Source organism: Coloeus monedula (genome assembly GCF_965178545.1).
Source record: "Coloeus monedula genome assembly, chromosome: 10".
Lineage (NCBI taxonomy): Eukaryota > Metazoa > Chordata > Aves > Passeriformes > Corvidae > Coloeus > Coloeus monedula.
In genome coordinates this window covers 2988849-3014826 of record NC_138790.1, presented here as the reverse complement: position 1 = coordinate 3014826, position 25978 = coordinate 2988849, and the positions used below count along the sequence as shown (strand labels likewise).

General features: G+C 58.3%; 1 protein-coding gene across 2 annotated transcripts; it reads right to left on the bottom strand.

Moving 5' to 3' along the window:
- Positions 1-915: 915 nt before the first annotated feature.
- LOC309576538 (diacylglycerol kinase beta-like) lies at positions 916-17932 on the bottom strand (the record flags this gene model as incomplete). Of its 2 annotated transcripts, none has more annotated exons than XM_082287921.1 (24): positions 916-1014; positions 1611-1671; positions 1758-1878; positions 3021-3222; positions 5846-5936; positions 6828-6892; positions 7884-8044; positions 8384-8473; positions 8681-8766; positions 8855-8929; positions 9039-9112; positions 9200-9313; positions 9461-9559; positions 9672-9788; positions 10131-10219; positions 10504-10621; positions 11519-11638; positions 11733-11807; positions 12386-12435; positions 12756-12926; positions 13623-13928; positions 14576-14741; positions 15699-15775; positions 17866-17932. In XM_082287921.1, the coding sequence occupies 24 exons, from the start codon at positions 17930-17932 to the stop codon at positions 916-918; spliced, it is 2694 nt and encodes an 897-aa protein (XP_082144047.1). The 2 variants fall into 2 exon arrangements, with proteins under 2 accessions (XP_082144047.1, XP_082144048.1); XM_082287922.1 differs by having other exon boundaries at positions 13623-13862.
- Positions 17933-25978: the final 8046 nt, after the last annotated feature.

The window sequence follows — 25978 nt, the reverse complement described above, 5'->3', positions numbered from 1 at the left end:
GGCGGAGCACGTTGGGAGATGTGTCAAAGGTGGTGGGGACACTCTCAAGCAGAGAAGAGCTTCTGGATGTCTGTCCCCAGGGTCTCCAGCCCCTGACACAGGCTGGCAGGCTTTAGGAGAGAGGAAAGTCCATGTGGAAGGAGGTGCCATGGAGGACAGCCAGCAGAGGAGGGAGGTGGTGTCTGTGTCCAATCCACGCTCCTAAAAAGCTGATCTCCAGACTCCCCCCAAAGTTTGCTAAATAAATACATAAATATGAACGCAAAGCCCAGAACTGGGGCAGCTCCCCCCAAAATCCCTTTTTTTGCCATTTCCCTGTAAAAACACAGTCTCCTCCCATCCACCCCACGCTTGTCCCTGTGCACTGTCTGTCCCCAGCCTGTTCCACACCTCGTGGCTCACCGGGCTGGCAGAAATGGTTCTTTGCATCTCTCTCAAACCCGACAGCACAGAGGTGAGCGGCCCAGATGGCTTCTCTAGGCTAAGGAAATAAATAATTCCTCCCATTGCAAGGACTGGGGGACAGAAAGCCGGTGCAGCGAGACACCGAGTGGTCTTCAGGAGGATGATAAATAAATAAGTGGAGCTTGGCGCTGCCTCTGGAGCACATTCACTGGCAGCTTGGCTGGAGGGTATTTAAATAAAGGGGAAAAAAAATCCCAGTCCTAGTGCTGCTCCAGCAAATGTGCTCCCTGCATGCCAGCCTGCCTTCTCCCCCTTCTTCCATCCCAGCTTGACAGGATGCTCGTGGTGATCAGGAAGGAGCCTACAAGGCCTTCCCAGGAGAAATAATCCCCGCTGGGCTTGGAGGGGGAGTTTCTGTCCCCGCCGCAGAATGGGGATTTGGGGACCCCTGCATCAGGCAGGTGGCTGGGACGCTGAGTGCCTCCAGGCTGTGGACCCTTGGATGCTGCTCTAATCCCGAGTTCGGCTTCTCCTCTTCAGGAAAAAGAAGCTGCTCTTCTGGGGGGGCCCCAGCAGCATGGGCACCTGGCTTTTATGTGTTATCTTGACCTAACAAGAAGTAGAAAAACCCAGCTCAGTAAGAGGGCCCTGAGCCCTTCCAGGCACCCTCCAGCCCCAGGACCCTCAGGAGTGACCCCGTGGAGCTGAGAGCAGCTCAGCACCGGGGTGAAGAGCTCTGGAATCATGTCCAGATAGTGGTGGGATGGGAAGAGGATTTCTCCTCTGCGCATCCCAGTAGGGGACCCTACTGCAGCTCCCGCAGGGAGGAACGCTGCAGCGCCCATCCACCGAGAAACGGGCGTGGCCCGAGTCCGGGGCTGCCGCGGCGCAGTCACAGCCGGCCGGGCTCGGCGGCCGCCCACCGGCAAGCGAAAGAGCCTCCCTCCACATCCAGGGGCTTTGCTTCCAGGAGCCAAGGCTGTCCCATCCCACCATCCTGCCAGCCCCTCCTGCCCCATCCCACCATCCTGCCAGCCCCTCCTGCCCCATCCCACCATCCTGCCAGCCCCTTCGGCCCCATCCCACCATCCTGCCAGCCCCTCCTGCCCCATCCCGACATCCTGCCAGCCACTCCTGCCCCATCCCACCATCCTGCCAGCCCCTTCTGCCCAGCCCGGCTTCCTGCCCCCTTCCTGGGGACTCACGGTGCAGGACGGCTGCATCCAGGGCTCCCCATCCACCTGCATGGGCAGCAGCTTGGACGTCCTGCGGGGCACAAAGGAGAGACGGGGGTGACACAGGTGTCAGGTTTCACTGCCGGTCGGGCGCTCAGCTGTGAAGGTGACAAATACCTGATGATGACGGAGGAACACTGGGCCAGTCTCTTCCCTGCACTCTTCAGCCCCGTGTAGATCTGCCCCATTTCCATGGCGCCTTCCAGCCCCACCACCTCCAGGAGATGGTCGCTGAGGTCTGCAAGAGAGAGGGATCTGAGCTGCTCTCCCCATCCCCAGGGATCCCCCGCCTTCTGCCCTCACTCGAAACCTCCAGGGCTGCTGGCTGTCCTGAAGCACAGCGCGGCTGGTGGCACTGTGGGGATTTAGCCAGATGTCCTCTGTGTCCCGAGACCACCAAGCTGGGTGTTTCCAGCGCTGGGTAATGCTGCTATCCAAAATCTTTGGAGCAAAAGTACTCCTGGTCTGAAACAGCACCTGGGCCTGCATGGCTGCAGGGTGCCAGCCCAGATCCCCACCAGCCCTTTGACTGTTTGTTTGCAGCGTATGAAATGGTGACGCCTCTTCCCTGGTTGCCCTGGGGTGCTGCAGCTCCCCAGAAGCCAGCACACAAGGCAGAATCCTCGCTGTGAGCAATCTGCTCAAATCCCAGGGTATCGCCTCTTTTCACAGCTCATCCTGCTCTGCTGGGCTGCCAGCAAGGACACCCGACACTGGTGCAGCTCTCTGCTTCAGGGTCCTCTTTCACACACACCCCCTCTTACCCCTGAGAAGTCCTCTGAGCCTCCCATGCCCTCTCGCCCACCCAGGAGGGGGGATGTACCCTGCAGTCCCTTTGGGACTGGCTTGTGCTCTGCCCTGCTCCCTGCAGCCTGTTGCCCCTGGCTCACGCAGCAAGGGACAGACAGTGACAGTCTGGGATGTGACACCACTGTTCTGGCAGCCACATCACAGGGGGGCTGATTCCCAGCCCAGCCCCAGGCTGTGGGAGGTGGTGGGTGGAAAACCCAGGCACCTTGCCTGTTTTGCTGGCTGCTTTCTACCCCACTACTCCCCACTGGGGAACGCTGCCAGCACTCTCCCTGCCCGCAGCGACGGCTCCGGTGGCCTCAGTAGCGGGTGCAAGGTGCCAGCTGGGCTCAGCGTGGGCACTGTGCTGCTCCCAAACCCTACATCCAGGCTGGCAGCGCTGTGGTGCAGCCTGGCAAGACGCTTACAAAAGCCCTTGGTGCCAGCTCTGCAGTTGGGTTCCAGCTCCTCCTCCTTATTGTGGGGTCACCACGGCACCCCAAAAGACACCGAGCTGACAACAACTCCTCCAGTGCTGTTGCTCCAGAGACAGTGGGTGCCCAGTGCCCCTGTGCTAACCCTACCACTCACCCTGCACGCAGAACTTCAGCTCCTTGGCGTCGGTGACCACTGTGCCAGGCAGCTTCTCTGGTGCCTTCTTGCCCAGCCGGTTGTAACCACGCTGCTTCTTGGTCTCGCCCCACAGGTTGGAGCCCCCATACATGCTGGGGATGTTGAGGACGGCAATGCCCTCCAGGGACGTGTTGCTCAGGTCTAGCAGGGTCCCATCGCACTGTGGGGTACATGGGTGGCATCAGGAGGGTCGGGGCAGCTGTGCCCACCACATGGAGCCCAGCCTCCTCTCCTCGCCATGGAAGCGCGGGTCCCTGAGCACAGCGTGTCCCCGGATGGTGTCTGGGGGCATGGGCAAACCCAGAGTGGCTGGGGCTGGAGGTACAAATACCCTCCCACTTTGCCTTTCTAGAGTGATTGTCAACTCCTTGTGCTGCTCTCCCCTCTGTTTCCGTAGGAGTTTTACTACAGGTCCAAAACAGCAGGTTCAAAAAAAGCGAATTCCTGGGGGACCACATAAAGCCTTGGCTAAACTCGGTGCTGTGACCCAAAATAGGAGACAACACCACCTTGACCCTAAAGCGACTTCCACCCAAGGAGCTCCAGCACCTGCTTTCCCCCCTCTCCTTATCCAAACTGGCTCCAAAGGACTGGAAAGTTTGGCTGCCCAAAAAGTAGCTCAAACCAGTTTGTCTTCAAGTGCCATTTGGAAACTAGAAATAAGGCTGGAAGGAAATTAGGGGAAGGTGTCAGAGGGAAAAATGTCAGGTTTTGGAGAGCAAACCACAGGAGAGCACACAGAACTGGCATCCTAGGCTTCGCTGTCGTGCAGCAGGACTGCCTCAGCTGAAAACTCCCTGTAATAGTTAAAATATCCATTGCCTGCAGCTTTCCCACAGGATTGAAAGCAACAGCCATGGAAATGCTTTTCTTAACTTCAAATATTCTCACGCTACCCAGACATGGATCCCCTTCCTAGATACCTCTGGTGGAAGCAGCCACTTTTCCATCCAACTGGAATTTCTATCAAGCATTCCTACTTTCCTTGAGGCATCTGCTCTTTACCTGCCACTCTGTGCTTCAGCAAATCCCAGCACAGCTTTTTCCTTGCATTCTGGTGATGCAAAGGCATCTCTGCCCTCACTTCTTGTGTTGAGAGGAATGAAATGGGCTAAGAAGCCCCTTTCTGGTTGTTTTCCTTGAACAAAGGTCTAGAGCTCATTTTTACCACCCACTTGGCCAGTACTGAGGACACCAAGCCCATGTGTGTGGGGCTGGGCACTCACACAAGCGAACCCCTTGGTGTGTCACATCCTTTCTGCTTCCCCTGGTGCTGCGGGATCTTATTTTTAGCCTCACATTGAAAGCAAAAAGCAGGAATCTTCTGGTTTGGGAGGGACGAGCTGTCTCTCCAAGGCTTGGAAAGGATGTTAATCCTTTCGTTCTCAGTACATCTTAATGATACTGTGATTTGCAGGAAGAGAAAAGACCGTAATGCTCTGAGCAGCGGGTACCGAGCTCCGATTCCTGGCGGGATGGACAACACACCTCGAGCATCATCCCCAACCACAGGCACCTTTCCCACCTGCCAGTGAGGCAGCGGGTGCCAGCCCAGCCACGGTGGGATGGGAGTGAGTTGGCTGCCAAGAGTGCAGGATGCTGGGATGCTGCAGGAGCCTGTTCCTGCCCACAGCCGCCCACGCCTGCCCACAGCCGCGGGCAGGAGCGATTCTCCCTGCAGAGTCCTCCCCAGCTCGTGCCAGCGAGCTACAATGGGCCCTTTGAGCAGGGGCAGCTGACGGCGCGCTGGCAACGAGGCTGGAAGGAGAAATTTGCAGCTGGGGGAAAAAGCAAATTCATTTCCAGGAGTTGTAGGGGGAACGAGTGCCAATTTCCAAAACAAAACTGCTATTTCTCTGCAAGGCTGACAGTTGCCTGGGAGCTGGAGGGAGGACAGGCGGCTGCTTTCAACTTCAAATACTGTGGGATTAACACTTTCCTGCCAGAGGGCTCAGCTGGTGGGGAGCACCCCGAGAAGGAATGGGGGGGCACCTCGTGCCCATCTCCAGCAGCATTCAACTCCACAGACACGGACTTTGTCCGCCCCGGGACGCTGCTGCTTGGATGGGGAAGGGGGTGAGATGGTTGTGATGCTGGTCCTGCCCTTTCCCACAAGTTCCCAAGGGTGCAGCTACCCACCCCAGGCTTTGGGAAGGGAAGAAACTCCCCATATGGAAATGGGCATCAAAATCCCTCTGCCCATGGCCACACCTCTGCAGGGCCAGCTCTCTGCTCGCTGCCCACCGCCAGCACCCCTGCACCCACCAGCTGCTCTGACTCCCACCACCTCTTGCAGCAAGTGCTGTTTTCTCCCCTCACCCTCCAGCCTAAGTTATAAAAGGGTGGATTATCCAGAGATAGGGAGAGACGGAAGTTTACAGCCCAAATCCCCAGCGCCAGCTCGGAGAAGTGACAGCGCTCTTAGCAACCAAGGGCCCTCCCCCCGGCTCTAATTAAAGGCTGTTTCCATGTCAGCCAATGAGGGCTGGGAGCAGCGCGGAATTTACAGAGAGAATATTCCAGGCATGCTCTCCAGTACAGCTGGAAGTGGGGAATACAGGATTATTCTTCTGCCCACAGCTGGCTGGCTTTGTAGCAAGCTCTGTGTGGAGGGATAGGAGGTCCTGCCAGCCACCATGTCCTCCTGCCATAGTGAGGGGTCAAAGCCATGGTGGCACCCTCTCCCCAGACAGCTAAAGGCCTTGCCTGAGGGATCCATGGGCAATGGCTCCAAAAAGCCTTTGTGCCATGATTGGAGCCAAGGATCATCACAGGAAACCCACCTCAACCTCAACATAGTCATGGAGCTTCTTGCAGGTGGCTGCAAAGGTCTCTGATGTCCCAAATTCGAAGTACCACAGCTTGTTCTTCATCCTGGGGCACAGAGACATGTCAGTATCCCTCTTGGAAGCAGCACCTTGCACCAGTCAGCAGCAGGATGGGCTGCCAGAGACTGTCTGGAGCTGCTGTGCTGGGGACATGAGCCATGGATGACACAAGCCATTGTGGAGAGGGACCACCGGCATCGTGGCCCTAGGGAGCTGTGTGGTGGGATTGGGGGTGTGCCTGGGGGTTGGGGGGGCTGTCACGGGGTGGCTGGAACAGACCTGGATCTGACACCCAGCAGAGGGGGAGAATGGGGGTGCTGGGTGCTCCCTTGGCATGGGATGCGCTATCAAGAGACAGGACACCTACGGAGGGGATGTCTCGCACCTCAGCAGCCTCCCAGCATCCCCCTAAGCAGCCCCTGACCATGCTGCTGTGCCAGGCTGTGAGGGGGAGCTGTAAGCTGTGAGAGGCTGTGAGCCGAGAGGAGCTGAACTTGAGGGCAGAGCTGGACACTTTGGTCCACTCGGGGTTTTTCTAGCGGGTATTTCTAAACCTGGGGATGGGGGTCACAAGCCACAGCTCCTGCTGCCATCACCACATTTCCATGCACCCTGAGCACAGTGGGAACGAGCCGTGACCTGCTGCCTGCCCTGCCCTCCCCGCCTGGCCTGCTCCTGCTCGTCCTGGAATTCCATACTAATTATAAAGCATGAATGAATGTAACCGGGTGTGTGGCCAAGTCTGAGCAGCCTGCCACACCTGAAGAAGCATCCCAAACCTCCACCATACCTGGCCCTGGACCCCCACCACGCCTGGTACGTGCCCTGCCTGTCCCCTGAGGTTGGCCAAACACCAAATCCTCTTGGCAGGGTGCATGGCAGAGGCAGGGTGTCCCCCCACAGCCGGCTCTCAGGGGGGCCCTCGGGAAGCCCTTACCTGCTGTTGAATTTCTCAGGGTGCTTTTCTCGCATGATGTGGAAGCGGTGGGCGATGGAGGCGTCCTGCGGAGAGTGGGAGCACAGAGACATCAGTGGCACAGCAGAGAAGCAGAACCCCCTCCTTGTGCCCCCTGGGCACGTGCCGGGATGTGGGTGCTCAGCTCCTCATGCTCGCCACTGGTCCCGGTGGCACAATGACACAGTGTCATTGATGATGGCATTGATGGCCCAAGGTGCTGGAGGGACCCTCAGCCAGGCTCTTCCCAAAGCTTGTTAGGGGAGACAATTAGTGCACTCGGCCTCCTTCCCTCATCACAGGGGCTCTGCATGGAGGGGATGATGAGAGGGGAGGAAAGGCACCCAGTGGAGCAGTGGGGCTCTGGGGACACCCCAAGACCCTGCACCCTGACAGCTCCCCTTGCAGGATGGCAGCTCTCCTGAAACTCATCACAACCTCTCCTTGTGCACAGTGGGGGTGCTTAAGCCCAGCTCAGAAGCTGTCACCAAATGCCACCTGCAGTGACACCCCCTGGCATCAGCAGGAGCTGATGTACCCCAGAAGCATCCTGCAGTGCTGCAGGTAAGTGACACATGCTGTGGTGGCACCCCTGTCACAGACAAAAACGCTGCAAGCCCCTGGGAAGAGAAGGGCTGTCCCCAAAACCTTCCTGCTCTCAGGACTGACCCCCCCAGCACTGGGGGAAACCCCTGTGGCACAGGGCTGTCATCCTCCCCCAGGCTCCCTAACCTCTCCAGGTCAGGAAAACACGGGGAAATGCAGGGCTTTGCTGATGGGTGCTGTCTTGGCAGGTGGGGCGTCCTTGTCTCTGGGGACCTCAAACTTCCCTGAATCCTGTTTAAGCTCCTTTCACACTCACTCTTCCAACATTCCCACAGGGAAGATAGAGATCCTATGCCTGCTTATGTAACTTGGTGCTGCCTTTACAAATGAAAATAAAACCAGAAAAACAAGGCCAAGAGATGGAAGGAGGTTGGGAGTGTGAGCAAGAAGGGATGGGAAGGGAGAAACCAAATCCTGCCCCATGGAACTCACCACCCCAATGGAGAAGTAGTTGTTGATGATGGTGGATGGGACAGGATCTCCGTTGGCCTCCCTGTCACTTGGAATGATGTCTATCTGCCAGCGGTCCAGCATCACCTCTGTGCTGTGCTCTATGTCTTTCAGGACCTTCATTAGGTTGCCTCCTTCATAGCCTGGAAAGGAAGGAGGATGAAGGAGGATGAAGGGGAGCACAGCCATGTCATAGCCAGGTGCCAAGCACTTGAGGGCAGCTGCTGTGGCACGTTCTTGCAGCAGTGGCAGAGATTTTGGCTAATGGCAGGGCTCTCCAAATGGAAAAGGTTGAGCAGGACGTGGCTGCGGGGGGTTCAGAAAGCAGCAGCTGCTCTTTTTGGAAGGAGTTAGAGGCACCAGGCTTCCATGCAGGTCTGAACTGCATCCCAGGAGCCCAGGAGTCCTCCCTCCCCTGGGATGGCCACAAGGAAGGGTTCCCAAGGACCGGCCACCCCCAGGCAATGCTTGCCAGTCCTCACCTCCTCCCCAGCGCAGGCACCGTGCGAGGTCATTGCCTGTTCCCAGGGGCAGGACGGCCACCGGTGGGTGCTTCACCAGGTTTGCCTTATCTGCAGTTCAAGGGAGAAGAGAAGTTTGGGGCTGACAAGGCTCATTCCCTGGTCCTCTCCATGTCCCTCCTCCACCAGCAGCCTGGAATGATGCTGCTGGCAGGACCACCACCCCACTTTCACTGGGGGAATATCGGGAATCTGTGGCCGATCACCAAGGATGCAGGTGGATGATGCTCTGCAGGAACACGGCTGTCCCTTGCTCACCTATGCAGTCCAGGATCCAACCCACCGTGCCGTCCCCTCCACAGGCCAGCACACGGAAATCTGGAGTGTCCCGAAAGAAGTTCAGCCTGGAGAAAGCCAGGAGAAACAAGGGGTGACGTGGGAGAGCAGCGCCCAGCAGGAGGGGGCAGAGGATCACCTGCAGCAACTCCATACCCTGGCGTGGGCCCGCCGCGGTCCAGGTTGTACACTTGGCGTGGGTTGAGCAGGTAGTGAAACTTCCGAAGGACCCTGGGAACAGGGAATGCCATGAAGGTGATCCCACACTGGGAGTGATGCCCTAGGCACCAGCAGCCTCCAACCCCGGGGGGAAGCTGTTCCCAGGCAGGACCCCACCTACCGCTCGCCTTGCCTTCCTCCACTCTTGGGGTTCACAAACACTAGGAGCGGGTGTGTCCCGGGCTGAGGGCTGATCTGGAGGGCAGAAAACGCCGCTGTGAATTCCTGCCTGCTGTCAAGTTCAGTGGCAGAGCTCACCTGCAGCCCAGTGCAGGAACCTACCTGCAGCCCTTGCCCATCCACTGTGGTGGAGTTGAACTTGAAGCCCTGGGTGTCCTCGGGGCTGGTGCTGGCGGGGGAGTCGCTCTCCGAGCGTCGGCAGTGGGACTGCCTGTCCTTTGGGGAACCGAGCATGGATGCCCACAGTGCCCGAGAGGGAGTGCCAGCAGCCAGGGGAGGCAGGCGGGCCTGGCAATGCCCTGCTGGACCCCTGTCACTGGCAGCGAGGAGGGGGGCACTTACCAGGACAAGGGGGGCACATACCAGAACAACTGGGCAGATGTAGGATGGGAGCAAGATGTGGTCCCGCAGCGGGCCCCCATCACACTCTGGCTTCACATGGGAGGCACACTTGTTGTGGAGCTGGAGGAGGGCAGGAAGGGATGGTGAGCAGAGGACACCTGCCCTCTCCTGGTCAGCAGCCCAGAGCCGGCCCTGCAGGCACCGTGGCTGTGCCCCAGCCCTGGGTACTCACCGTGACCTGGCACCAGACACAGTGCAGGCCAGTGATGCCCTGGTAGCACTTGATGCTCTTGTGACATCTGTCGCACTTGACGGGCGAATTGCCCTCGATCCAGGTGTGCTGCATCACCTGCAAGGCACGGGGACACTGCGGCACGGCACCCGCTGACCCCCGGCATCTCCCTCCTGCTGAGGGTGCCACCAGGGCTTTGGAAGCTTGTCCTGAAGGGATGCTGCTGATTCAATCCAGCCCCCATGTGGAGCCATGGCAAACCTTGGGGCTGGAGGTCATGTGGGTGCCTGGGGACTGGGGATGGGGTGCATCCTGCAAGGCTTTGGATGCTGGGAATGCCCATGAGCTGCTGCCCAGGATGTGAGGGGCAAAAGCCAGGGGAAGAAGCCATGGGGAAGCAGAGCAGACCAAGGGGCCAGGACGGCCACTGGCTCAGAAATGCACCAGCTGCCTACTTACACTTGTGTTTCTCTTGGATTTAACATAGGTGCTGATGCAGGAAGCAATGTCTTTGGACACACACCTCTCGTGGACGGTGTACTTGCAGACTGGTGAGAGAGAAAAATCACAGAGCCACAGAATCATTTAGGTTTGAAAAGCCCTGTAAAACCCTCGAGTCCAACTGTTACCCCAACACTACCAGGGCACCACTAACCCAAGTGCCACCAAGAAGGTGGTCAGCAGCAGGGAGCTGCCCCCTCCCCGCTCAGCCTGCAGCACCCACGGGGCTCAGCACTAACAGGGACCAGTCCTCCCTCCCCAGGGCACCACTGGATGTGGCAGGAGACACCAGTCTGGGAGTGCAACACTCTGGCAAGGATCCAGGACTCACAGGAGCAGCAGAGGCCCTGCTTGCGGACCCCCAGCAGCATGGTGCGGCAGAAGTTGCAGTAGGCAGGTTTCTTGAAGTGCTTCAGCCTCCAGGCATGCTGCCCATCATCCTTCACGTTCTGCAGGGCAGGAGAGTGGAGGGTGAGGGGGTCACTCCCCTGCTGCCAAGAGCCCCAGCCCCCTCAGCCCATCATTTTGATCAACTTTTCATCCCCTAAAAACCCCATGGTGTTTCTGGGAGTTTGCTCCCAGCAGGATCATGGGCTCCCCCTACTCCCCTTCTCTCTTGGTGTTCCCCAGAGCATCTCCCTGCCACCACATCCCCCTGGGCATGTCCAGCTCCCACGGACCCTTGGCACAGCCCAGCCACAGGGAGAATCTTGGTGGCTGACAGGAGGGTGACTTCACATTTGGGGCCAAGCTGCCACCACCACCACGGGGTGACAAAAGTACAAACCTCTTACATCTGGGGCCAGGCATGAGTGCCTTGCAAGAGCCAGTTAAAATTCCCTGCTTTCTTGAATTTTTCTGACAGAAAGCCTGTCCTCCCCCCCACCTCTCCAGGGGAACCATGGGTACCATGAGCAAAACCATCTTTCCCTGCAAACTATTACCTGACGGCCAGGGATGCACTTGAAAGAAATGAAGGCCAAAAGGATGGAAAAACAAGACAGAGAAACAAGGGGGATCCCAACAACCCCACCTTTGCTCTTCAAACCTCACTCTACAAGAGGAGATGCCATTTTAGGTCCTCATTTCAGGTTTTGATTAAACGTTCATCGAACTGGAGTGCACTGCGACAGCAAGGAGCAAGCCCAGCCTGCTTGGGCACAGCAGCTGGCAGTGGCTGCAGCTCAAAAGTGAGCTTAGAAAGATTTGGGGGGTGAAGGGGGTAGGGTGGGGGTGTCAGCAGGGGCTGGGAGCCAGCGTGGGGCTGTGTGGTGCCGTGTGAGCGCGCGGTCTGTTGCTGGGGGTGGGCTGGAGCAGCCGAAGCAGGTGTCCACAGGGACACTCACCGTCTCCATCCCCAGGAGGACCAGCAAGGGGATGGTGGTCATGCCACCCCGGATCCACTCCTCCAGTGTCACGGTCCCGTCGTGGTTGTAGTCGATCTCCTCCATCATAGCCTTCAAGATCTGGAGGAGGGAGAAAATGTGGTGACACGGTGATGCCACCCAGGGCTCTGGCTGAGGGTCCCTGCAGCTGCCCCAGCTGCCTCCAGGCACTCACAGGCTTCAGCTCGGTGGAGTCCCACTCCAGGTACTCAGCCACGTGCACCATCTGGTTGATGATACGATCCAGCTCCTGAGCACAGAGAGACAGCAGTAAGGGACGGCTCCAGGCACGAGCAGAGTGTCCAGCCCCAAGCCCCCAAGGTCTACATTCCCATAGCCCCAGGCTACCCCAGTCCCCACCTACACAGGAGGGGCAGCAACACCCCAGCCCTCAGTGGGTGCTCCTTCTTTTTTCAGGGCCTTCTGCCCTGAAAACCTGCAAGAAAATCTGTAAGGGGTTTTCCTTGGGAAAAACTATTCTGATAAACCAGATTTTATTCGCAACAGCCTTCAAGGACGATACCCAAAGAACAAAGAGAAAACATCATAGGAGAAGGAGCTGTGCATGATTTTTTTCTTCCCTGAAATACCATGACCTGATGCAGAGCTACAGTTCTTGGTGGGTGGATTTTTTTCTAGCTCCTGCTGGATGCAGCAGAGCTGGCATGTGATCCCCAGCTCTGCAGTCCAGCTGCTGCTTTCCTCCTCCCTTCCCATATCTCTGCCCATTTTGGAGCACCTCAGCAGGGTGGTGGGCACCCCAACAGTGTCCTGCATGTTTCCAGCCTCCCGAGCAGCCCCTGCTTTCTCTCCCGAGGGAAGGCTCACCGAGCTGTCCAGGAGGCCGTTTCCATCGGTATCATAGAGGCGAAACATAACTGGAAGGAGGAGAGAAGCTGCTGATAATTAGAGCCCAGCCCAGGGGCAACCTGGGGTGCCCCAGGCACCTTATTCCAGGCTGCTGGTGCCTCAGGGTGGGAGCAGCACTGTGCTGCCTTAGCCAGGGAGAGATGTGACCCCAGGGCTGTGGGGTATCAAAGCCCCTTGGCCAGATGTGGGTGACACAGGCAGGAGCAGAAGGGGAAGCTGAGTGGTTTTCCCAAGTGGACGGGAGCATCCAGCCCTGCACTCGCCCTCGGGCAAACCCCTGAGCCACTGCTCCCCCCTCTGCACAGCACCAGCCCATGGTCCCACTTACACTCCAGCTTGTCTTCTGCTCGTCCCCTCTCCAGCAGGGACAGGTAGCAGACAATGTCCTTCAGGTGGACCACCTGGGCCAAGGGGGTGGGAGGAGGAGGCGGGGTGGCTTTCTGGGAGCTGGGGTTTTTCCGCAGGCTGAAGGGTAACCTCTTCTCCACTGTCCTCGTACCTGTGGGCAGGGAGAGAGGCCAGGCACAGGGATGACACGGGACCAATTGTCACCAGGTGGGACATGGGAACTCTGGGACAGGGACCCATCCAGCGTGGGACTGAGTGACACCACGGGGACACAGATGGGACACAGGAATGGGCACAAAAAGGGCACTTGGGACTGGTGCCATCACAGGCACAGGGCTGGGCAGTGCCACTCAGTCCCTGGGGTGCAGACTCCCACACCTCCATCACTGCAACTATGGGCAGGATGAGCAGTTGGAGCCCATGGAAATGTGTCCTGCTGGGAACAAGCACCCACCCAGAAGGAGTGAGCAGCTCAGTGGGCAGCAAGGCAGCTTGCCAGGGTGCCAGGACAGCCCACGCTCACTGATGCCCGTGCCAATAGCAGCCCTCGGCAGAGGGATGCTCCTGGCAGAGGGCCCTTCCTCGGCGGCTGGCAGGGGCTGGGGCAAGGGCCAGCCGTGACTCACTGCCCCATTTTCCCCTCCCTGCAAGATGCTGCCAGGTAATTAAGACAGTGACTGGTGGGGGCTCTGTGGGATGGGATCGGTAGCTCAAGTCTGCCAAGCAAAGGTGTCAGAATGCCAGGAACCCAGTGAGTTTGGAAGGTCACCATGCTGGGGAATTGACCAGAAAATGAGGAAGGCTTGTCACTGCCCGTGTCTCTCTGTGGAGCTCCAGCCAAGCTCACCTGGTGACTGAGGGCTGAGCAGAGACACAGAGGAGATCTTGGAAGAGCCCGAGGAGTTGTGAGCAGAAGTGGTGCCAGTGGTGGATTTCTGGGAGGATGATCTGGACCAGCTGGGGGAGGCATTGGGGATCGATGCCAGGGTGAGGGATGCTGGCTGCGGCTCAGCTGTGTTGCTGTGGCAGCTCTTGGGCTCGGGAGTGTGTCGTCCCAGAGTACTTCGAAGTGTTTTCCCATTGATCCCTGTAAAGCAGACACATGCCCAAGGGCAGGGTGACACCAGGGTGTCTATGCCCCTTGCTCCAGGAACTGGTGCTGGGTGCTCGCCCTGGGTCCTCTCTGCTAGCCCCGTGCCTCTCTGCCCCGGCATCCTAGCCCCAGGGCTCTCTGACGGGCACCACAGGCGGCCCCTCACCCTCCTGCCTGGCCCAGGAGCTCCCAGCAGTGCTGCCATCCCTGGGTGATGGACACCACAGTGCTCAGGACAGCGAGGATGTGCTCCTCCATCACCAGTCAGAGCTGGGGGACGTCCTCCCTTTCCTTTTGCAATTTGTAGTCCTTTCAGCAGATGTCTCCACGAGCCATGAATCCACCCGGGAAGGGCTGGGGGAGGCAGAGTTGGGTGCCTTGCCCACACGGTCTGCCAAGTGCAGGGTGGCTGCTTGCACCAGTACCCATGACAGAGGCACAGGGCACTGCTCTGCATGGAGATGCTGACACGGAGTGACCCAGGCTCTGACGGTGCAGAGGAAAGGGCATGTGCCATTGCATCCTAGAGAAATCCCTCCCTGCAGCAGCACAGGGCCCTGGGAGACAGATGGGGCAGAGCTGGGTTGTGAGCTGGCCCCGATGCCACCCACCACAGGTGCCACTCCCCAACCTTCATTCCCGCAGGCAGGGTGGGAGCGGGCCCACCGTGCCACACTGGTGCCCAGCTGGGGACAGGGCTGGCTCACCGAGGGTGCTGGGCTGCGACACAGCGGGGCTCTGGTGCTGGGTCTCGGGGGGGGCCTGGCAGATCTTCCGCTTGAAGGAAGTGAAGAGGTGCTGGCAGAGCTCCTCGGGCACATCTGCCTCCAGGTAGGTCTTCATGAAGAGGCAGAAGCCCTCGTAGTCGATGGGCTAGGGAGTGGGCAGAGGAGGAGGAGGATGGAGGTGCCCCAGGCCACCATGAGGGTGCAGAGCTGCCAGTGGGTGTGGGGCTTCATGCCCTGGGCTCCCCTCACCGGGCACAGCAGCTGCAGAGCCCTCCCCAAAACCGCTGGCTTCCCAAATCCCAGTGGCTGGAGGTAACCTAAAGGGACCCAGAGGCAGCAGGGCCAGAAATGCCCAGTGCCAGCGTGACTGAGGCAGGCGAGCTGGGAGCAGGGACAGTAGCCAGGGCAGGAGCTGGGGGAGTGGCAGGACAGGACAGAGCAGTGCAGAGCAGTGGGACTTCCCAGCCCAGCCTCAGCCCCATGGGGACCATCCTCCTCCTGAGGACTCTGTGCCTCCTCCTTCCCCGCTGGGCACTGCCATTGCATGAGGACAATGTTTTCCAATGGCTTTTGTGGCCCCAGCTGGAGTGAGGGTCCTGTGGTGCCCTGGAATAGCAGGATAGCTTTGTGCCCCTCCTTGCCATGTTCAGCCCACTGATTTTTCTCATTTTCCCTTGATTCTAGTGATTACAGCCTCCATGCAAGGCTCTGTCCTGCTGGCACACTAATAGGTCTCTCAGAAAGCACCGCTTGGAAAAAATAATCCCAGCCTTCTTTGGAGGAGAGTGAGAGGGCACAGAGCTATCCCATCCCCAAGCTGGCCAAGTCATTTGCTTTTAGGGGGACAGTAAATCCCTCCCGGATTCTGCCTGGCAAGGCAATGCCCCAAAAAGCTCTCAGCGGGATGGGGTGGGATGGCCCCGGGATGGCCTTGATGGGAATCAGGTCCTGGGAGCAAAACCATGGGGAGAGATGGGGGCCAGCCACCCAGCCCTGCCTTCTCCTGGCTGCTTCCAGCTGGGGGAGCTGGGCTGGGGGAGCTTGTGGGGGGCTGGGAGCTGCCAGCAGCACAGGGGGGACACTGGCGGGCACAGGGCCATACCTGTTCGGGGTTGTACCTCGAGAGGACGCCATCCCCATTGAACTCCTCCAGAACATCCTTGAGCTTCTTGGTGGAGTCTGGGGAGACAAAGGCACCGTGCTGAGCATGGCCCCACTGGGCTGCCTTTGTCATCCACCAGCAGGGTGCTGCAGAGGGGTTTATCTGCTGGATATGCAGTTTCTGGATCCTTTTGTGCCTGGAAGAGGCCACCCATGCCCTGCTTCCCCTTCTGCCTTCCAGAGGGCAGGGCAGATACGGAAAGCTGGCCCGGGAGCTTTACATACATAGAGAGCTTCCTCCTGCCAGCATGAAAATAAACACAGAGCCAGAGCAAAGCAAGGAAGGCGTGGACCACGCTCCAGTCCCAGCTGTGCTAAGCACACCCCTGAGTGTCCCTGCCCCCATGCAGGTGGCTGCTGGCACCCCTTGGCAGGCCCAGTCATGCCAGAGGCTGCCTCGGGCTGCCCATTGGCATCTCCAGGAGGTGCCAGGAGGGAGAAATAGAACTATATTCATAGAATCATGGAATCATTTAGGTTGGAAAAGCCCTCAAGATCATCAAGTCCAGCCATTAACCAGCACAACTGTGTTCACCACTAAGATAGAAGTGTCCCACATCTGCATGGCTTCTAAATCCCTCCAGGGATGGTGACTTCACCACTGCCCTGGACAGCCTGTTTCAGTGCTTGACTACCCTTCTGGGGAAGAAGTTTTCCTGAATATCCAATCTAAACCTCCCCTGGTGTAGCCTGTGGCCACTCCTTCTTGCCCTATCATTGGATTGGTCCATGCAAACTTCCACACAAGTACTGAAGACTTTCCCTGGCTGAGTGTTCCTAGGGCTGGCGTGTCTGGAGGGACATTCATCCTTTCAAAATAGAGGGAAAAAGGGAAAAGTGGAAAGAAAAATATCAAGGTGAGAGAACATTCAGCCCTCACCTTCACACATGTCTCTGGGCACGGGCATTTAAAAGGTTCTTGGACACACCAGCCTTGTTAATCACTGTGAAATCCTCTGCAAGGGGGGGCTGTGCTGGCTCTGATCCCCCCAGCCCTCTGCTGGGGAGAAAATTTGCCACAGGACCACAACTGTGGGATGTCTGGGGCACTCAAGGAGGGGGATCCTGGCCCTCCTCAGAGAACCCCCAAGCCCACTGCCAAGCCATCCTCCCGGGGAGGAGGCAGCTACCCATGCTGGCCACACTTTGATTAACAAAACAAAGATGCTATCAGTGTTCTGAGCCCAGCCTTACAGATGGTGCTTTATGGTTTGGGATTCAGGAAAGCAAAGCTCACCATCCTCCAGAGGCAGGATGAGATGCAGAGAGGGATACTGCACACAAGCCGCTACCTGCAGCCCTGCCTGAGGCCTCTGGCTGGTGGGCAGGAGGTGGTGAGGAACTTGTCCCCAGCCTCACCCTTTTGATGTACAATGTCCCCAAGGACAGCCTCAGAGAACTCACGGGGCCTCTCAGGCATCTCCCACCCAGCCTGCTCACTCCAGGGTCATGCCAGTTCTGCACAGCAACACCCTTGTGATTTTACACCCCTTCTCCCTTCATCCCGTGGTCCTGGCTGTGCTTTCCTGCCCACCCTGCCCTGCCCCTCTCAGCACCTCTGCGGGCTGCACTGCTTCTCCATCAATGCTGGAAAAAGCACGCCCACACTCCAGCTCTCTGGCAAGCAGGACCTCAAGGACCTGGTTTCGGACCCCTGGGCTTTGCCCAGGCTCTCTGTCCAGCTTCTCCCAGCCCCAGGACCCCCTCGGTGCTGCTGCAAATCTCCTCAGCAGCAGCTGCAGCAGAGTGTTGCTCTGCAAAAGCACTAAGGAAAATTACTGCAGAGGGTTGGCAGCCCAAAGCGAGCCGTGGAGCAGCTCCGTGCGTTTGGGAAAAGCCAGTCTGCTTTCCTGGTTGGCATTTCACTTCGCTAAGGAACGTGGGAGCCGGCCGCCTTCAGAAGGACTGAGCCCAGCTCACGTGTCCGGCCCCCAAAGCTCAGCTCAATCCTTCCGGGCAGGCAGGCATGGGGACCTCAACCAGCTGGTGTTAGGGGGCAAGGGTTTTTCCAGACTCCCCATCCAAAATCTAAGGAACCACCTGGTTTTCCAGAGGGACACGAAGGAAAGGTAGGACACCAGTCCAGCACAGATCAACAGGGTACTCACAGTCCGTGTACTGCTGGAGCTGGGCAAACTCGGCGGGGCTGAGCGAGATCCACATGCCATCGCTCATCTTTGGGCAGCAGGGCCTGTGACGGGGGCCACCAGCCACCGTGCTGCCGTGCCAGGCTCAGTGCCACAGGTGCCACACAGGGCTCGGTCACATCGGCACGGCGAGGGGCACGGGGGGCTCTCGGACTGCTGGCATCATCCCGCTGAGCCTGTGAGGAGCCAGCCCCAGAGCTTCAGGGCACCTGGTCAGCACCTTTCTCCCTGGAGGGGACAGAAAGAGAGGGGTCAGCGGAAGGCAGAGACTGGGTCCTGCTGCCACGGCTTCCTGGGGACAGTCACCTTCCGTAGTGGGGTCTGTGGGGCAGGGGGTGGTGAGCTTGGAAATGGGGTGCCAGGGTGTTTTCCCAGCTGGGAAGGACGCCCCACTGCAGACGTGGGGGATCTATACTCCAGGGAACAGGGAGAGGAGTGTGTGGGCTGCAGTGCAACAGGGGTGAGCACAAGGAGGAGCACGGGGCACCTCGCTGTGTGACCATTCTCAGGGCTCCGTGTCCCTGGGGAAGCCCCTCTGCCATGGAGCCACCCACAATAGCCACAGCTCTCAGCGGCCAGAGGGTGTGGCTGACAGAGGTCAAGCAAACGCCTCAGGCAGGGAAAGGGAGTTGTCACCCCCAGCGTTTTCCAGGGGAACCCAGCAGAAGGGGGAGCAGAAGGAAGGGCACGATTATTTAAAGAAGATGCAAAAACTGGAGGCAGGGAATACAAGAGAGTAGAAACTTCCAGCTTACTCCTGCACCTTTGAGGCCAGTGCTTACTTCCAGAGAACCGCTGTAAATGAAAATCTACAGTCAAAACTGGACACAAGGGAAAAACCTGTGCCACAGAAAAACCCTGACCAAAGGGCCCTCTCCAGCCCACCCTTTTAAAGGCTTCAAAATTTATTCGCTTTTTTCATTTAACTGAATTGGTAATCAGGCAAAGGGCAGCATTTGGAGGAGGTGGTTGTTCTCCAAGGAGTTTGATCTCCATTTTAGGGCTGTTTCCCTGCTAAATGTTGGCTCCCAGTTTCCACCAGCCTGAGCTGATGGACTGGAGAAAGCCGAGCAAGGATGAGCTGGGAAAGGTCACAGGACTTGGGATGATGCTTGGCGAGCACCCACATCCCCCTGCTGGCTGCACCTTTCCATTCCCAGAAAAAGGTCTTTGGTTAAGGTGAACAGGTAATTTTGGGGAGCAGTCAGGTCCCACATGCCACACCAACCCCACAGAGAGTCCCTAGGGACATTCACATGCGGTGTGCACCAGGAGCAGTCACTTAACCCCTCATACTCAGGGCTTCCCCCACATGTCTTTACAAATGCTATTTTGGCTTTATTTTCAGCTGCTGAAAGTGCTCCAGGGCAAGGCGTGGTCCCAGGGACAAAGCCTAATGTTGGCAGAGGAAGGAGCAAGCCCTCTTTGGGGCTGTGGGGAGGATGGTGACAGCTCTGAGGAAACACCCAGATGGCTGCGAGGGGTTTTCCAGCTGCAAGGAGTGACTGCACACCGAGAGAGGAGCCCACCAAACCCTGTCTACACACTTGCTGGAGTTAAATGCCACAACTCCCCTTAGTCCTGCTCAGTCCTTTCCTCCCAGGAGGGCAAAGTCACTGGGGTCTTGCTCCACCCCTCCATGGCCTGGGACTTCTTGGCTGCTTCTGAGGCTGCCTGGAGGGCTCTGGGGCTTGGGGACCCCACAAGATGCTGTTCCTGCCCAGGGGTGGAGCGATGGCTGTCCCAGGATTAGGGAGCAGTGCCCTCACTGCTCTGCCCTGGGGCACCCATGGCGGGATAACATACAATCCAGGGAAAATCTCACCTTCCCACCCTCACTGGGGCCCTGCAGCCCCACGGCAACTCGCCTCCAGCCTGTGACTATCCCAGCTCATGCTGGCAGCTCTTTGTCCCCACGCCACCAACCGGGGACAGGCTGGGTGTGACAGTGGTAGGGCTGGGAAAGAACTGCCCAACGTCTTCCCACACTGGTTTTGTGGGGATCTTCATCTTGGTGAAAGCACAAGCAAGAACATGGTGTTTGCTCCTATCCTGGATGATGGGTTTGTCCCAAAGTACCTCCGAGGCTGGTCCAGAAGAACTCAGTCTGTAAGATTGCCCAGGAACACACACAGACTTCATGTTTCCTGGCAAACAAGCTGTTTGATTCGATCAGAGCCTCTTTTTTATCCTAAACTTATCCAAGGAGAGGCTGAGAGTGCAGAACTAACTAGAAGAAAAGGCAAAGTGGGGGACCTGGCTGGCTCCAGCTCCCCAGAGGAGTCTGGGGGCACTGAGCCCTCCCACAACAGAGGGCAGCAAAAATATCCCTTGCTTCTTTTAATGGTGGGTGATGGGGCGGGGTGACAGGGCAGCACAAAGCACCAGAAGGAAAGCAAAGCAGAGCTAATTGGGCCATCCCAAGGGGCTTTCCCCCAGCAGTTGCTGGAATAACAAATGCCACTTCTGGCGCGTCAGCCTTGGATTTCAGGAAGGGCAGGAAAAAGCCTCCTTAGGAATCCAGCTGCTCCTCGCTTGGCCGCCCTCTGAATTGTCAGCGGCAAATTATGTTCTATTAAATCAAATTTGCCTCTCGCTAAAAATAGCTCCCTACTAGTGTTACAAATAACACCGGATTACCCTGCCTGAAGGCACTCACCGGGACATGGCCCCTCTCCCCCTCCTCGCTCCGTGCCCGCCGGCCGCGTGCGTGGGCTCGGCCGCTCCGCCGGCACCGGCGTGGGCACCGGCGTGGTGTGACTCGGGCCAGCCAAAGTGGCTTGGAGAGGATGGAGAGGGGGGATCTCAGAGCCTCCCAAACCTTCCCGGGGGAATAAGTGGTGCTGGAGCTCTTGGGAAGCTGCATGGAACATCCTGCCAGCTCCGGGGATGAAGGAGGTGCTGTTGGAAGCATCGACGGGTGCAAGCAGAGGTGCAGCTCCATGGGAGCCAGGGCCCAGCCATGTAGGGCTTGAAACACATCAACATGGGAAATGTCAGGCAGGAGGTAGCCATGGGCCAGTTCCCAAGGGTAAGTGGAGCCTGGAGAAGCGGCAGGACCAAGCCACGGGCAGCAGAACATGTCAATATCCCTAAGAAAGGGCTGTCCAGGTAGGAGTGTCCATGTCCCTTCAGTATCCAGGGATGGGGGACTCCCAGAAGCAGTGATGGGATGGCAGAGGAGCTGCTTTTCCAGCCAGACATCCCTGTCAGGAGCCCCTTCACCAGCCCCCAGCTGCTGGCTGCCCAGGACTGCTGTGGATGGAGGACCCAGCTCCTCCATCCCACAGCACAGTGCTCTGGGGGTCACCATAGGATTGGGAGGGCTTGTTCCACTGTCACCCACCTGACCCCCCACAGGACCACAGCTGCTGACGGGGACCTAATTCTGCCCATGCTGGGGCACAGAACCAGAGGCAACGGGTTGGCAGCTTCCAGGTGCTGGCAGAGCCCCCAGCCTCTGATCAGCTTCACAGGGGTGTGTGGATGGGGCTGCAGCGCATGCCCCACAGTAGATTCCTGCTCCAGATGCCCTTTGGGAAGGAAAAACATCGGCTCCTTGAGCTGCAGGAGGTGGCACGAGGAGGCAACGCTCGTGCTGAGCACAGGCACACGTGCAGAGGCCGTGGCTCCCTGGCAGCAGAGGGATAGAGCACTGCACGATGCTGGGCTCTTCCCTGCATCCCTGCCCGGGCCTGCAGAAGCCACAGTCACGTGCCACATCTCCTGGGGCAGAAGCATGGCAGGTCCCTGCAGGAATGGCATTTTCCAGGTCTCCCCCCACATCTTTTGGAAAGATCAGCCTATTTTTGTGTTGGATGGGGAGAGGCCCCTGAGGCGGTGGGTGGAGTATAAATCCCTCCTGTCCCACTGCAGCAAACAAACCCCAACCAAGTCACGATCAAACTATTTTCTGCAGTGACAGGAGCTTTTCTGCATTTTGCCAGCCCAAGAGGACACTCAGGATCGGCTTTTTCCATTTTCCAAACCTATTGCAGTCTACACATCCCCCTGACCACCCACCCACACAGAGGAAGGCTTTGCTTTGGGTGCTGAGCACCCTCGTGGCACCAGGGCGATAAAAGGTGCTGGCAGGGGTGCCCGGAGCATCCGTGTTCTCCCTCACAGTGACACAGGGAGAGGTGGGTGGCCGTAGCCAGCCCTCCAGCCCCAAGGTTGGGCTGTGGCTGTACCAACTCCCAGCTGGGTGCTGGGAGGGCTTGGCTCAGCCTTGTGACAGCAGGGACCCAGCCTCCCTTGGAACTCGCCCACCCGCCAGGGTCAGGACAGCTCAGCTCATACCCCAGAGACACCAACAACTTCCTGACTTAACCGCTGTTGGATTTTTAGAGAACAATTTTGCTGGCTGAGTTCAGAGCAGACCGGATCTGAGCTAGGATACCTTCGGAGCAAGACCCTTCCCCTTGCCATCACCCCTGCAGGTCCCAGTCAAACCAGATCTTGTCTCATGGAAAAGCCCTTTCCCACACCAGACAGGGAAGCAAATGCTGGCCCTGCAGCCTAAGGACTGGGATCCTCCCCAGGATCCCAACTCCACCACCTTGCACGGATAAGTCCAGGACTTCAGGACACCCCCAAACCTGGCAGATGGAAGCCCTGACTCTCTCTCCCTGTGGGAACCCTGTGGCCACGAGTCCCGTGGGTTAACCCCACCTTGCATGGGATAACACTGCTTCCCGGTAGCTTTGAACCACGTTCTTCCCTTTCATCCCCCAACACAACCTGCAGAACAAGTCACATCCAGCCTCCTTCCACGGGCCAGCCACACCGAGCACCTCCTCAGTCCTCCTGGCTTCCAAAGCCAATGGCCCCGGCAATTTTTACTTAACAAGAAAGACACTAACGAGCTTTTCCGGCCTGGCAACACAGAGGAACAGCTGGATTGGGCTGTTCTTCTGCCCAGCCAAGGGACGGCTGGTTCTATAGCCAGGCTGAGAACCAACACATGCTGAGACACCAGTGAAGGTGGTGTAGGGTGGTGTAGCCCCCTGGGCTGCTTTAGGGGCTGGCTGCCATCCTCCTCACCCTGGGGACAAGGGTATATGCTGCCCTCTCCTTTCTCCAGCCTTCGGTAAGCTTTTCCCAGGAGCGGAGCCACACGCCTGGGAACCCCGGTTCCCCAACCCCAGCGCTGCCCCACTCCTTCAGCTCCCTAAACCGCTCGGGAAGGGGGTCAGGGCTGGCCCGGGGGGAGGGTCGCGGGCTCCGAGGGCAGCAGACGGGCATCGACGTGCGCTGCCGAGCCGGTCCCGCGTGGGGTGGGGGGTCCCGAGTGGATCGGGGGGTTCGCCCACCACTGAAAGGGGTGAGCCCGCAGGCGTCCCCGCCCCCCCGCGTCCCCCCGCCGCTGTCCCCTTACTTGGCGGCGGCAGCGCGGTGCCATCGGCGGGACCGGCCGAGGCGCTCCGGCGGCGGCTCCGGGGCTGGCGATGCCGGGGAACGCTGGGCAGCCCGGCGGCTCCGCGCTCCCGCGGCGGGGCGGGGATGGGGGGATGCGAACGGGCCCGGCCCGCCCCGCCGCTCCGCTCCGCTCCGCCCGCCTCCGCCGGCACCGGGCGGCCGGGCCGGGAGGGGGAGGAGGACGAGGAGGAGGAGTTGGAGGGAAGAGCCCGGCGGCCCCAACCGCGCCCCCGCCCCTCCCCGGGCCCGGGGCAGCGCCGGGGAGCAGCGGGGCGGGAGCAGCCGGCTGCGGGGGCGGCAGGAGCCGTGATTCCACGATAGAACTCATCTGTGATGGATTCCCACCTCTCCACAGCGGCAGGGTTTTCCCCACTTCGCGATGACCAAAGCGCGCTGCCCCGCAGCCCCGACGCTGTCTGTCCCCATCCCCGCCCCTGTCCTTGTCCCCGTGCCTGTCTCCATCCCCATCCCTAACCCCATCCTCGTCCCCATCCCCGCCCACGTTCCCATCTTCATTCTCGTTCATGTCCCAATCCCCTTTCATGTCCCCATCCCTATCCCAAGCCATATCTTCATCCCATCCTTGTCCCCGTCCCCGTCTGTCCCCACCCCAGTTCCCATTTCGCTCTCTTCCCTGGGGCCTTCCCTCCGCCTGCACCTCGGTCTCTCACTTTCAAACAGTTTCACCCATGGCAAAGGTTGCTCCTTCCTCAGGAACAGAACAAACCGCTGAAAACAAACAAACAAAAAATGCCAAAACAGATAAAAAGCATTTTTATTTTCTTTCCATGACGCGTCTGCCTGCCTGCTTGGGAGTGACACTATTTCAGGCATGTCTATTATTTATGTTTCGCTATATTTATATTAATTAGAGACGTGATCCATGTACGTAGTTCTCCAACTTCAAAAAAAGCAGAAGGGGACTGACAGCTGGGACTGAACTTTCTTGAGAGAAACAGGAGCGGGTTCCACAGCCATAGCTGTGCACTGCATGCCAGTCCCAGATGATGTTCCTGCTCTACATAGGGGATCTCTCCAGTCCCAGCCCCACTTTCTCTCCCTCCCTTCTGGCTGCGACCCCAAAGAGATGGGTTGGGATTCCTGGCTGGGATGCTAAGAATGACGGAGTCCCCAGAGCCACACCAGTTTTAGGGGAGATAGAATCATGGAATCATTTAGGTGGGAAAAGACCCCTAAGATTGGGTCCAACCATTAACTTTTAATGGTGGCACTTGTCATCTGTGCCTGGGAAGGAGGAGCATCCCCTCAAAGAACTAACTGGTCTCTGATGATGGGCTGTGCCAAAGCACAGAGGAGTCTCACATTCCAGAGCAGTGGGAAGAGGACCCTGAGCTCCCTGCTCCCATCCGTGCCAACCATCTCCCTCAGAAGCTGTAACCTGTGTCAACACTGAGCCAAAGCAGGTGACATCTCCTCTCCCCTGAACGTCCCAGCCCTGCCCTCATCCTGTGTGGCTTACTTCTCCATCCCAGGGATGGGGATTGGGTTTGGGACCAGGATGAGGATGGAGAAGTGGGGCCTCAGGGCACATTGCAAGGCTGGTGGGATGTGGGGAAAGCCCGGCCACCGTGGGGGAGGCAGGGTGGGAAATTCATAATAAATTAGTTTTATCATTTATTATCAACTACTGCAGGGAGGCAACAGTTTATCCAACATGTGGGTGAGAGGAGGAGGAGGAGCAGGATGAAGAAGAAGTCTCCTGGCCTGTTGCTGTCCACATCCCGGGTCCCAGGGCACGTGGTCTCTGGGCTGGGCAGGAAGAGACCTGGCCAGGGCTGGTGAAATTTCTCCTGCAAGGGCTGAGCTGGTAGACACAGAACCCTTTTCCCAACAGGAAACTCACACCAGATGACCCTGCCCAGCTCAGGGCTGATCCCAGCCCACGTGGGAACAACGCACTGGGGATGCATTATTACCTCCTGCAATAATTTCCAGCCAGCAGCAGTCTCCCAGGGCTTTCCAGATAGCCAGGAGTTCTCACAGGTCTTCCAGCCATTGGAATGGCCCTGTGGGAGTGGGGCATGAATATTTTTTCCAGGCAGAGTGGCCAGCTCAGTCATGAGAACCTGCTAGCCCAGTGAGATGCTGGACTTCTCCGCTCTGCCTCCACTTGGCTAATGCTCTGCCAGGGCTCTTGGTGGAATTCTCAGTACTCCCAGATGAGAGACTTTAATTCTTTCCCTTCATCCAAGTAAGTACCCCTTCCAAGGTTTAATTAGTGAATTAAAAGGGTAGAAAGACCAAATTATTATGATTAGGCACAAGCCCCAGTGATGATGTCTCTCTCCTGCAGACCAGTGTGCTGTGTCCTGACACACTCCCAGTTCCTAAAAGAGCTGAAGCAGCAGACTCACCCCCCAGACTGATTCCCTTAGTGGGACACTGGGCTCAGCTTTGGGAGGATGAGAGCTACTTAACACCGATATCCAGGCCTGGAAGCCCTGACCATGCTCCATACCTGAGGGAGGAGGAGGAGGATCCCTTTGCTGGGGTGGCAGTGACCACAAGCCAGGGGTGCTGGCAGGAGCTCTGAAGCCTCTCAGCGCTGAAGCCTCCGCACATGCAGGAGAAAAAGCCCAGTTTGCAGAAGCAGGAAGGACAATGGGATGCTACCCTGGGGATTTGTAACGCC